Source organism: Leishmania mexicana, chromosome 30, assembly GCF_000234665.1.
Source record: "Leishmania mexicana MHOM/GT/2001/U1103 complete genome, chromosome 30".
Lineage (NCBI taxonomy): Eukaryota > Euglenozoa > Kinetoplastea > Trypanosomatida > Trypanosomatidae > Leishmania > Leishmania mexicana.
In genome coordinates this window covers 1,350,453-1,363,663 of record NC_018334.1, presented here as the reverse complement: position 1 = coordinate 1,363,663, position 13,211 = coordinate 1,350,453, and the positions used below count along the sequence as shown (strand labels likewise).

Here is a 13,211-nt window from a genome sequence, read left to right as displayed (position 1 = left end):
TCGCTTTGAGGGGCCTCTTGAGCTTTCTTCTCGCCATCCGTCGGTGGAGAGCACAGCCGCGTAGGCCCAGGAGGGCAACGCACTCACGCCGATCTCTCTCGGTGCGCATACAGTGTTTCTGCGACGAACTTTGACTGTTTGTTTCCTTCTTTGTTTGCATGTAACGGTGCGTAATCAATACGGTCAACGTGACTTCTCTGCGTGCTGCTCTCCCTCCCCCTTCTCTCCTGCCGGGTGCCACTCAGTGAGTGTCTCCCTGTGCGAGGGCCGTTGGTGCGTTCTCGCGGGCCGCTCCAGACGCTTTTTATTTGTCGAGCCCACCCCTCCTCTCTTGCCCTCCATCGGTGACGCACATCAGCCGCCGCAGCAGCGTCGGACGCTCTGTCTTGCCCTGGCTGCATCACCGACCCATTCCGCTCCCTCGCTTTCACGACTGCAAGAGGCGGGTAGCCGGTCGTCTGCAGCGAAGACCTCCAACGCGCGCATCAGGAAACAGAAGTGCCATACAAAGGACAAGGCAGCAGAGCGAGAGAGAGGCGAGGAGGCACTTCCCGCCTTCGCGTACTCACCGACGATCCTCCCTTACCATAGAAGACACCGCAGGTACAGCCGCACCGACACGGTTACGCGGGTATCGAAGCTGTTCTCCGCCACACATACATATCCGGCCTCCCTCTCTCTCACTGCGTCAGGAGGAGTGCCACCAGTCATGGAAAGCGCAGACCCGATCACGAAGGCAAAGCTGTTCGCCTCGCATGAGACGGGCCAGTGGACAGAAATCGGGTTTGGTGTCGTCTCCATCGTGAAGGAGCCGCTGCCGATAAGTTCCGCGGATGGCTCCATCGGCGGTAGCGACGCAGCAGGGGTTTCCGCCGGAGGAGGCGGCAAGCGAGGGAAGGCAACGGACGAGGAAACGGGCACGAAGCTCGCGGCGCGGCTGCAGATCTTCTCCACGGACAACCCCAACGACCTCCTCCTCTCCAGCTACGTCAGTCTGGACGACGTCTACACTATTCAGGGCGAGACCATTCTGCTGTGGTATGACGAGGCGGTCAGCAACGAAATCGCTTGCAGCTTCGATGACAAGGACGGCTGCGAGTTCATCTACCGCCAGATCAAGTCGTATCAGCAGTCGGAGCGGCTGCGCCGCCTACAGGATGAGCGGGTGCCAGCGCTTGCGGACAAGTTCCTCGTGCACCCACACAACCTCGCCGGCATTCTGGACGCGGCGCAGTCACAGAACAAGCGCTTTGGCCTCTATGTCCGCGAGGACTCGCAATACTTCACGAAGCTGGCACAGCTCTTCCACGCCAGCAGGGAGAAGCAGGACACCGTGTCGATGGAGCTCATCGCACGTATCGTCCTCACGCTCTTTCAGTCCCCCTACAACACAGAGGGAAAGATCGTCGCTCAGCTTGTCGAGAATGAGCGCATCGATGACTGCATCGACATTGTGCAGTACGGCCTTGGCCGACGTGACAAGGCGAGCGGCTTTGTGAGCTTCGAGGAGCGGCGGGCCACCTTTCACGACCCGTGCCACCTGCCAGAGTCGATGCTGCCGCGCATCCATGTCTTGTACTCGTGTGGGTACTTGAGGGACTTGATACCGCTAAGCCTCGAGCCGGCCGATGCGGCCTCCTACTCACTCCTCAGCACCTTCACGCTGCGCTTCACCATGAACTTGCTGACCGACGTCGTCGCGTCGCCCACCATCCTGCCTAACGCCTTTCGCACGACTGTGGAAGCGGTACGGCTTGACTCGCCTTCTGCGGACCCAGCATCTATCGAACCCAGCAAGGTGGTGCACCTGTTTGAGTTGGCGGCCTTCGTCGGCGACATGGCCAAGACGGTTAAGAACGCGATGATCGGCATTGACATGCGCGCCGAGATCTTCTCCTCGCTCGTGCGAGTCGGAGTTCTGCCGTTTCTGACGGCGGTGCTGGAGTGCGCACTGCGTTACTACGACAGCACGCTGGCGCACCCTCCAGCGCAGCAGTGGGCGGTGGAGCCGCCGCGCGCGGTGCAGCTCGTGTGCGACACCCTCTACAGCTGCACCTCGCACTTTCCAGAGTGTGTAGAGGATCTAGTGGCCGAGGCGCATGCCGTCCCGGATCGGTGCCTATTGCAGCTGCTGCTGCGCGCGATCACGGTAGTTCGCTCGGGTGCCGAGGCGCAGTCCGTCGTTGAGGCCGTGCAGTGCTGCGGTGTGGGCGTCCCCCTGACGCTCGCCATGTTCGGCGACAATGCGCAGCTGGAGGCGCGCCGGCACGAGGTGCTGCGCTTCTGGATCGAAGGCAACAATGTGGACCGCCCACCGTTGTTTTACCTTGCTGCGCACCTCGTACAGATGCTGGACCAGGCAGCGCGAGTGACGGTGCCGGCGCCCCCGCTCGGTGGTGGCGTCAACGGTGCTTGCCTCCCGCTCACGGGCAGTGCCCTTCAACTTTCGTTGGTGCAAGAGCGACAAATTGTGTACGGCCTCCGTGTTGTCGCGGTCGTCATCTCGAAGGTGGATGCATCGCGGTGCGATAGCTTGCTCGAGGTGCTCACGCTGTCAAAGCTGATGCCGGCGCTGGCCACGACGCTCGTCTCACCGCAGCGGCGGATGGCAAACCTGCAGTCTTCTGTCACGTCTTTCCTGGCCACCGTGCTAGACCGTCGCGACGCGCGCCTCGTGACTCTTGCCACCGGTGATCCGGCACCGAGTCTGCTGCATACGGCGCTGTTGCTCTACCTCCAGTGTAGTCACCGCGGCAATGTGCTGAGCTCATCGCTGGCGCACCTGGTCGCCGCTGTCTGCGAGGGTGTCCACCGCGAGAAGCTCCAAGGCACTTCCTCCATGAGCAGCGGCAGCTCCTTGGGTCCGAGCCCGTTTGTCACCATCCTCCGCGGCGACGACTCGATCAGCAAGACGGAGAAGACGTCCCCGGCATCAGCGCCGACGGCGCGGCCGTTTGAGGCAGTGGCCACCGTCATACTCTCGCAGTTCGGCGAGCGTTTGGCAAAGAAGGTCCCAGTGCTATACGAGCGCCTGCAGAAGGCACTGGAGGAAACCCCAGAGCAGGCCCAGCTGGCCGAAGCGGAGACCTCCAGCCTCGCCAGCTCGGTGGAACGCTCTGCCATGTCGGGCTTCGCTGACTTCGACGCCGCCGCGATCGACTTTGGTCTCGAGTCGCCGCTCGGCACGCCGATTGTGGACGGCGGCTCTGAGGCACGTCTGCACGGCCTGGTCCACTCTACCGCCGTCACCAGCGACGAGGACGGAGAGAACGACGGTGATCCGCTCGCGTCCCTCAGCAGCATCGACGACGACTCAGACAATGAGGAGATGGGAAACCCCATACCACCATCAGCGCAGCCGTCTGCGTCATCGCCGAGCGCAGCCGACTCCCCGCCCGGCGCGGCTTCCACGTCAAGTGCGGCCGACCAGCGCAGCGGCGGCACCGCTGGTGTCTCGTCCCTTTCCGCCTCAACGTCTATCGCATCGTCTGCGGTGGCCGCCTTGGAATGCCTGGATCCGCCCAGTGGCCGGGGCTCGTTACTGGAGGATGAGGAGAACCGCCTGCCGAGGCGGGTGAGCATCAAGCGCAGCCGCGCCGACTCCGACAAGCTGAACGACGATGAAGAAGAGGCGGAGGCGAAGCGGGTGCGTGCAGAGGAGTCCGCAGCTTGAGATGTTCACGGGACCTGCCCGCACGCGTGTGCGTTTCTTAGTGAGCGCGCGGCAGCGGCCTGTCTGTGCGCCACACTGAGGGGCCTCCGTGCCTCTTGAGTAGGCGACTGTGTTTGCGGGTAAGAGAGCGCGCGGAGTCGCTCTCGCGCGGGCGTGCGCGGTGTTGTTGGACTGTGTGTGTGTGTGCGTGCCCAGAGGCAGAGGGAAAAGGAGCAAGCACGAGTGGGTAGGGAGACCGACACTCCAGGGGGATACCGCCAGCTTCAGCCTCGGATCTCGCACGAGTGTCCCCCTTCACCATTGTCGATGTGTGTTTGCTTGTCCATGTAAGAACAGGATCGATGCTGTGATGCACGCCCATGCGTCGAGGGCAGACCTCTTCTCCATCTCCCCTCCCCTCTCACCGCGTTTCCACCGTTGGTGCCGTGGCGCTGAGCGGGATGGGGAGGGGAGGAGAGGCGGCCCCCGTGGCGCTCCTCGACAGTATGCAAGTCGAGCCGGACCCTCGAGAATTGTCTCGCCCCCTCTCTCATTTCTCTCTCGCTTCAGCCTTCTGCGCTCCATCAGCTTCTCTCGCCCACGCCACACGTCATTGCTGTGGAGCGGAGATAACGCAACGCGTTGCGCTTTTCTGTTGTGCCTCGCACGCTCGCTTCCCACACTGCCAACCCCTCCCTGTGCATCGACAGACACACACACTTAGCCGCATTACGGCGAAAAAACGCGTGTATCGTGCCATGAGCGCAGATATCTCCAACGCGTTGCCGCCCGCAAAGATGGCGGCACTGCAGGAAAAGAAGTCCCCGGCGGGTTTCAGGTACGACTCCATGGAGCAGCTGTGTAGCTCGCTCGGGGCTATAATGCCGATCAAGCGCCTTCTTATTGCCAACAACGGACTCGCCGCGGTGAAGGGGATGGACTCGATTCGATCGTGGATGTACGAGCACACGGGCGACTCCGAGGCGGTGCAGTTCGTGGTGATGGCCACCCCAGAGGACCTGACGGCGAACGCGGAATTCATCTCGCTCGCGGACAAGCATATTCCTGTTCCGGGCGGCAGGAACAGCAACAACTACGCAAACGTGGATGTTATTATGCAGACAGCGCTGCAGAACATGTGTGACGCCATCTACCCCGGCTGGGGCCACGCCTCCGAAAACCCGGCGCTGCCGCGCGAGTGCATAAAGTCAAAACGCGTCACCTTTCTAGGCCCGTCTGAGGATGCCATGTTTGCGTTGGGAGACAAGATCGCCTCAACGATTGTGGCGCAGTCCAACGGCGTACCGACGGTTCCGTGGAGCGGCGACAGTATTCGCCTCCCCCCAAAGACATTCTCTGTAGACGCCGCGGAGTACGAGAAGGCGTACGTGAACTCGCCGGAAGAGTGCGAGGAGGTGTGCCGCCGCATCGGCTTCCCCGTGATGATCAAGGCTTCTGAAGGCGGCGGTGGCAAGGGTATCCGCAGCTGCAAGTGTCTGAAGGACGTCAAGAGCTCGTTCTTTGCGGTGTCCGAGGAGGTGAAAGACTGCCACATCTTTGTGATGCGCATGTTGGAGAATGTGCGTCACCTGGAGGTGCAACTGCTCGCCGATGGCTACGGCAACTGCATCGCCGTGCGCACGCGTGACTGCAGCGTGCAGAGGCGCCACCAAAAGATTATTGAGGAGGGTCCCGCCTTTGAGGTCGATCCAGCCATCATCACGGCAATGGAGAGCGCGGCCATTCAGCTGGCCCGCGCGGTGAAATACTGCGGTCTCGGCACGGTGGAGTACATGTACGACAAGGAGACGCACAAGTTTTACTTTTTGGAGCTGAACCCGCGCATCCAGGTCGAACACCCCGTCTCGGAGATGATCACCGGCGTGAATCTGCCGGCTGCCCTGTTCTGCGTCGGCATGGGCATCCCGCTCGACCGCATTCCGGAGGTGCGCGTCTTCTACGGCGAGGAGCCGTATGGCACCCCTCCGATCGACTTCTCAGCCCGCCAGAGCGTACCGCCGAAGTGCCATACGATCGCTGTGCGCGTGACGGCCGAGGACACGGACGAGGGCTTCCGGCCGACCTCCGGCAAGGTGGAGGAGATCGCCTTCAGGAACAGCAAGGAGTGCTGGGGCTACTTCTCCGTCGGCTCCGGCGGCGAGATTCACCAGTTCGCCGACTCGCAGTTTGGCCACATCTTTTCCTCCGGCGAGACCCGCGAGGATGCGCGCCGCGGGATGGTGCTGGCGCTCCGCAACCTTGTCGTCCGCGGCGAAATCCGCACGTCGACGTCGTACGCCATGGAGCTGTTAGAGACGCCGGCCTTCCGCGACTGCAATGTGAGCACGGCTTGGCTGGACGGCATGATCGCAAAGAAAGCGGCCGAAGCGCCGGCGCACCAGCGCAGCATCCACTCCGCGCTGATCGCCGCCAGCATCTACCGCAACATGCGCTGGATGCAAGAACACAAAGACAAGTACATCACCTTCCTCGCCGCCGGCCACGTGCCGTCCACGGAGTACCTCTCCAACTTTTACACCGAGTCCTACGTGAGCCGCTCGGAGAAGTACACGCTGAGCACCGGTATGGTGAGCCTTAACGAGTACGCCATCTCCTTGAACGGCAGTATCGTGCTGGTGCCCTACCGCATCCTCAAGTCGGGTGCCCTGCAACTGACCATCGGCGACAAGACACTGGTCGCCTACGTCGCCGAGGAGCCGAACAGCCTGCGCATCACTATCGGCGGCAAAGTGACGAACTTCTCCGGCGACGTGGACCCGACGAAAATTATGGCCAGCGTCCCCGGCCGCCTCGTACGCTACGTCGTCGATGATGACGGTCACGTCAACGAAGGCGACACGTTTGCCGAGTTGGAGGTGATGAAGATGATTCTGCCGCTGCGGGCCAGGACTACTGGTACGTTGCATCACCGCGCCGTGCCCGGCACGACCATCGCGATGGGCTCGCTGCTGAGCGAGATCACCCCGGACGACCCGAGCAAGGTTGCGCGACCGAAGGAGATCAAAGACCCGTGGCCGACGGAGCTGCTTGTCGCCCGTCAGTACGAGCGGCCAGACGGCGTTACGCGCGCGCGCCGCGCCGCGGAGTCGCTGTGGTTGCTCGTCAACGGCTTTCACTTCAAGGAGATTCCGATCGAGGAGCGGGTACGCAGGGCGTTCGCCGATCTCGCCTCGCTGGGTCTCTCGTCGGTCACGCTCAAGGCGGTCCACCTGCCCTTCATTCCGGACGAGATGTGCGAGACGGAGGGGCACCCGCAGACGCCGAGCGAGAAGTACCGTGCCATCATGGACGCCATTGTGGACCGCTACGTCACCGTGGAGCAATCTTTTGACGGGCACAGTCGTCAAGAGGCGATCGAGGGGCTGCGCAACACCCTCGACGACAAGGAGGCTGTCTTTCAGATAGACTTTGCGCACAACCAGGAATGCCACCACTACGTAATGCGCAGCGTGCTAAAATACCTCGAGAGCAACGCACTGCTTCTCAAGTCTCTCAAGGCGACGCTGTCGAAGCTGGTCACCCTCAAGTCCTTCGCGTATGGCTCGCTGCTGCTGCAGGCGCGCTACCTGCTCCGCATGTGCTCCTTGCCGTCCTTCACGGAGCGCAAGGCGGAGTTCGCGGAGGCCCTGGAGGAGGGCAGCCTGCGGAGCCTCATCGCCAGCGGTTTCGGCTACGACCTCCTCTGCTCCATCATGTTCGACCGTCAGATGGAGCACTTAGTGCACATCTGCCTCGAGCTGTTCATTCGCCGTGAGTACTTTGGCGAGAGCGAGATCAAGGACCTGGACATTTTGAAGCAGGACTCCAACTGGTACGCCAGCTACAGCTTTGATCCCATCGAAGATGCGGCCGTGCTGCACATGAGCGACGAGCTGGCGGTGGGGTCGCGGAGAATAATTGGTGGGCGGGGCATCTGCGTCATGCTGCCTGATGAGAAGCTGCTCCAGTCGACGCTTGCCTCGTCGTTCCGCGATGTTATGTCACAGTACAGCGACGACATTGTCCTCGCAACCATCTTCTTCTCCGTCTCCCGCGAGTCGACGCAGTCAGGCGTGGCGCGCATGTGCCGCCTGCTCATGGAGGAGAACGCCGTCGTCTTCGAGAACTTCAAGAAGCTCGAGACAGTGTACTTCATGGCGCACGGGATGCCGGAGGGGCCGCACTTCTTCACGTTTCGGGCGGAGACGGGCTTCCAGGAGGACACACTGCTGCGCAACGTGCTACCACAGTCGGCGCGTCGGCTGGAGCTCGACCGGCTGTCGAACTACGAGGTGAGCATGCACCCGACACCCTACAAGGACGTGCACATCTTCAAGGCGGCCCCCAAGAAGGCTGGCGCGTCCGCGCTGGAGCACCGCATATTCGCGCGCGTGGCGGTGACGCCTCACGACATGGGCATGGCTCCCTGGACGGTGGTGACGGACGTGGATGTGGGCCACATGCTGGCCAAGTGCCTGGCGGCGCTGCAGGTAGCCCGCGACGACTCGACGGTGAAGTTTCCGGACAGCAACCACGTGTTTGTAAAGATGATTGAGCTCACGTTCGACATCCGCTCGTTGCAGCCCCTGCTGGTGGCGGCGGCCAGCTCCTACCAGGAGAAGCTGACGGAGTTGGGCGTGCGGGATGTGGAAGTGTCCTTTCACGTGATGGTGCCGTCGGGTCTCATTCCAATGCGCGTCATCGCGAGCAGCCCGTCTGGCTACGGCGTGTTCGTGCATGTGTACTACGAGTCACTGTCGAACGGTAAGCTGCAGCTGCACCGTGCCGAGACGTCTGAGGACGTCGAATACTCATCCACGGGCTGCCACGCCGAGCTCCTGGTGGAGATGAATCCCAAATCCCCTTTGCTGTCGACGCCGCGGGGGACGCCGCAGCTGATGCGCACCGCGTCGAAGCTGGAGGACCTGCGCGGAATGCTGCCGTCCGAAAAAGAGCGGCAGATTTCCGTCGATATTATGTCGGAGCCGATGGAGGGACGCCACCTCGCCACCACTCTTGGACCATACCCACAGCTTGAAACGCGTGACGTGAAGCGCCTGCAGGCACGCCGCGCCGGCACGACGTACGTGCACGACTGGCCCACCGTGCTGAACCTTATCTTACGTAAGGAGTGGATGAAGCTGCGCAGCGCGCTGGATCTGCCATACGCCTCCATCCCAAAGAACCCGCTGCGCGCCATGGAGCTTTTTCTTTGTGAGGACGGTGAGTCGCTGTCGACGAAAAGGGGCTTCGCGCAGTCGTGTGGCATGGTGGTGTGGATGATCGAGTATGCACCGCCGCACTACTTCGATATGGAGTTGCAGACGGCGCGGAAGCGCCGCATCGTGGTCGTCGCCAATGACATCACCTTTCAGTCCGGATCCTTCGCCATCCCGGAGGACTGTGTCTTCAAGGCCGCTTCAGTGCTTGCCCGGGCGAAGCACTTGCCGTTTGTGTACATCAGCACCAACAGCGGCGCACGTCTTGGCCTCAGCACCGAGGTCAAGAAGAGGTTCCTCGTCGAGCTCACGGAGAAGAATGATATCGCCTACCTGTACCTCACCAAGAGCGACTACGAGGAGCTGAGGGAGAAGAAGGGGATTCGAATGGAGGCGGAACCGCTTGAGGTGAAAGGCGAGACGCGGTACGTGATAAAAGGCGTTGTGGGCGGTCCGACGGAGTACATCGGCGTCGAAAACCTGAGCGGGTCAGGCCTCGTGGCGGGTGAGATGTCGAAGAACTACAGCGAGATCCCGACCATCAGCCTCGTCTCGGGGCGCAGTGTCGGCATTGGCGCCTACCTGAACCGTCTTGGCCGCCGCGTCATCCAGACGAACGACTCGCCTCTCATCCTGACCGGCGCCGGTGCCCTCAACCGACTGCTCGGCAAGGACGTGTACATGGGCAACAGCCAGCTCGGCGGCAAGCAAGTTATGGTGCCGAACGGTGTCACGCACTGGTGCACACACCACGACTACGGCTCTGCCCGCGTGTTGCTGCGGTGGCTCAACTACGTGCCGGCTGTCCTGCACCCTCGACGCTGCATGCCGCATCGCCTGCTCTGGGCCGCTGTCGACCCGATCGATCGCGACGTGACCTTCTGCCCGACGCCGAACACGCAGTACGACCCACGCTTCCTCGTGACGGGACTGCTCACTCAGACGGGCCTGTTCGACCGCGGCTCGTGGATGGAGACACTGGAGGGGTGGGCACGCACGGTAGTGGTCGGCCGCGCCACGCTCGGTGGCATCCCGTGCGGCGTTATCCTCGTTGAGACGCGCCTGACAAAGAAGTTCGACCCGGCGGATCCGGCTGACCCGACCTCGACGTCTTCCTTTATTACGCAGGCAGGCCAGGTGTGGTTCCCCGACTCGGCGCGCAAGACGGCCGACGCTCTCGAGGACTTCCATCACGAGCGGCTGCCGTGCTTCATCCTGGCGAACTGGCGCGGCTTCTCGGGCGGCATGCGCGACATGTTTGACGAGGTGCTGAAGTTTGGCGCCTCCATCGTCGACAACCTCCGCGTCTACACCGCGCCGGTGTTCATCTACATCCCGCCAGGGGGCGAGCTGCGCGGTGGGGCCTGGGTGGTTGTGGACCCGACGATCAACCACAACGGCGTCGTCGAGATGTACTGCGACCCGTCCTCGCGCGGTGGCATCCTTGAGCCCTCTGGTGTGGCGGAGATCAAGTTCCGCGACGACGACGTGCTGGCGCTGATTCGGCGCAGTCGGCCGGACCTCGCAGCGATGGAGGCGAAGGCGGCCCGTGAGGCCGAGAAAGAACTGCTGCCGCATTACCGCGACGTCGCGGTGCGCTTCGCCGACCTGCATGACACGTACGTGCGGATGAAGGCGACCGGTGTGGTGCGCGACGTCGTCCCGTGGAAGGACAGCCGCCGCCACTTCTACCACAAGCTGCAGCGCAAGCTGAAGGAGCTGGAGGTGGCGAACGACATGCTCGAGGGCGGCGTTGTCAGCTCCCTTGCAGGAGGCTTCCGCAAGGTCGAGGAGCGCTACTCGGCGGCGCACCCCAACGGGCCAGCGTGGGGCACGGCCGACCAGGATCAACTGAGGTGGCTGCAGGGTCTCGATGGCACCTGGATCGTGGAGAGCAACGGCCACGCGACTCTGAACAGCAACGAGTGGGCGAAGGGGCTGCAGCACCTGCTCTCCCAGCACGGCGGTGAGGAAAGCTCGATGGAGCGCGCGCTGGCGAAACTCTTCGAGGACCCGGCAATCGCCAAGGCCGCGAGGGCAGCCTTGGACTCCTCGGCCTGTGCGCATAGCTCGGCTGAATAGGCGCGGGCGGACTTCCTTCGTTCGAGCGTGCGTGATGAGAGGGAGGAGAGGGTGTCATGGGCGGTGCGGTGCGGCTGCTTCAAATTTGTTGCGGTGCATCTTTTTCTCTCTCGGCGCCTCTAACGTAAAGTATGTGAAACACGGGCGGGTGGGAAGAGTCCACTGCGTCGGGACGCTGACGACGTGACGGGGCGATGCTTCGTGTTGACGGCTTTGTGGATGGTGTGGCGCAGGAGAGGGTGCCGCAATCTCTTTCTGTTTTCTCCCCGCTGTTCTGTGTCTGCGTCTACAGCGGCGTGTCGGCTCGTTCCGAATACAGCGCTGTGGCTTGCGGACATGCACCTCCCCTGTTAGCTCGGCATTCTCCCCATCTTCCGCGAGTGGGCGTCTCCTGCTCTCGCTCTCTACGATTATATATTTCATGTGTTGTAATTGTTTTGCTTTATCCGTGGTACTGCGCAGGAAGCACGACTTCCGGTGTATAACTCTATCACATCCTCACCGGCTCTTCCCTCCGTTCAATACCTCCTGCATCACGCGAACAAGCGCAAACGCCCCCACCCCTTCCTCTTCCTCTCCCCTCTTCCTTCTCCGCCCTGCCAAGATTCATGTCCCCCCACCTCTCTCTCTCTCGAGTCTTGGACTAGGTGCCACGGTAACGTCCTCGACCCCCTCCCCCCGACCCCCTTCTCCCCCTCTTTACTGTTGTGCCTCTGCGCGGTGCTGCATCTCAGTGGTGGACGCGTATTCTTTCTGTTTCGTGTGCGTTGTGTCCACGTCTCTTCACTGGTGTCCAGTGGGCTTTTTCGCTGCCTCGAGCGTGATGACGCCGCCCGCGTGGTCTTGTCGTTGTATTTTTCCTTTTTTGTTGACTTAACAGCAGCCGATGTGCGACATGGAATATATATATATATATTTGCCTCTCTCTTCGCACCAGATGCGTGCACTCTTCTCAACCTGCACTCACGGGCACGTGCACACACGCCGGACAGTCGTACTACTTGTTGCCTGTACCTATGTCGGGTATCGTACGTTGAATTTGGAGAGGGGATGCGGGGATGCGGGTGCGAAGTGGGACGCTTAACGGACGTGGGAAACGAAACTGATCACCAGGGAAAGGTTATGGCCAGTGGCGCACATTGAAGAACAAGTGCGGGAGACTCTGCTTCTGGGTCTCGTTGTGTATTTTCTCTCGAATCCGAAGCACGCAACAGAGTACTGAAGCTTGTATATATATACATATACATATATACATATACATATATACATATGTGGGTGTTTAGAGCGCGCGATGATCGCATGACACGAAGAACGAGATACGACCGTCGTTTGTGTCTGTGCGGCACGAACGCATCACCACAGGTGTGCTATGCGCGGACTCTTCTCTTTCAACTCCCTCTTTCTCTCTCGCTTTTGCTCACCTCCCCGGCCGCACATACACCGCTCTACTCCATGAGCAAACACCAGCCTCGAAGAAGCCCAGAACGCTCTCTCTTCTATTGCTGCACTCCACACAACCACCCCTTTCCCGTACTTGCATCTTGTTCTACTGCACTCGCCACGTGAGAGAGAGCGAGCACGGCACCGGAACCCCTTCCATTCTCCTCGTCTCCGATACATTCGCATCTCACTTGTGCCCATAGAGAGAGAGACACGCACGCACGGCAGGCAGCCGCACTACAGCACGCCCCCCTCGCTCGGTGTGTCAATCATTATCATCGTTTGCACTAGCACCAATTCCCGCTGCCACTTCAGCGCTTCATCGTCCCGCATATTCTGCGTCTCCCCTCCCCTTCTTGGCCAAACACACATACCGCCCCGAGCGTATGCGACAGGCTCGGCCTTCACATTTTTTGCTACGTGATCAACGGTCGCCTTCTCCTCCCCCTCTGTCTCTCCACTCGCCAACCCCTTGCACTTCGCCTCCTTTTATTTTGCATCTCGGTGCGTGCGGGTAGCTCCGTCTGAGGCGGCGTTTTCTTGTGCGTGTCTGCCGCCCTTTCGGCACGAGGAAACAACTGAAAAAAGGCAAGAGGGGGGAGGCACTGGGCGCACGTGCACGCACGACGGGTATCTTCCATTATACACGTGCGGGAGTCGGCGCTGTGGCAACCGTTTTCGGTGACCATCGCCGCAGTCACCGCAACTATTTCTTTGTTCTGCGTTTCCTTTTCTTTTCCGCCGGCGCAGTCACGCGCTCAAACCCGCCACCGCGAGTCACGTGCACAGCTGCTTGCACTGAAAGACGGCACGCCTGC

General features: G+C 61.4%; 2 protein-coding genes across 2 annotated transcripts; both read left to right on the top strand.

Annotated features, from left to right (window-relative positions):
- Positions 1–709: 709 nt before the first annotated feature.
- LMXM_30_2980 (conserved hypothetical protein) lies at positions 710–3,673 on the top strand (the record flags this gene model as incomplete). Its single annotated transcript, XM_003877768.1, has 1 exon — positions 710–3,673. One exon carries the CDS (start codon positions 710–712, stop codon positions 3,671–3,673), a length of 2,964 nt encoding a protein of 987 aa, XP_003877817.1.
- A 776-nt stretch (positions 3,674–4,449) lies between these two features.
- LMXM_30_2970 (putative acetyl-CoA carboxylase) lies at positions 4,450–10,953 on the top strand (the record flags this gene model as incomplete). The annotated part of the gene is made up of 1 exon (XM_003877767.1): positions 4,450–10,953. One exon carries the CDS (start codon positions 4,450–4,452, stop codon positions 10,951–10,953), a length of 6,504 nt encoding a protein of 2,167 aa, XP_003877816.1.
- Positions 10,954–13,211: the final 2,258 nt, after the last annotated feature.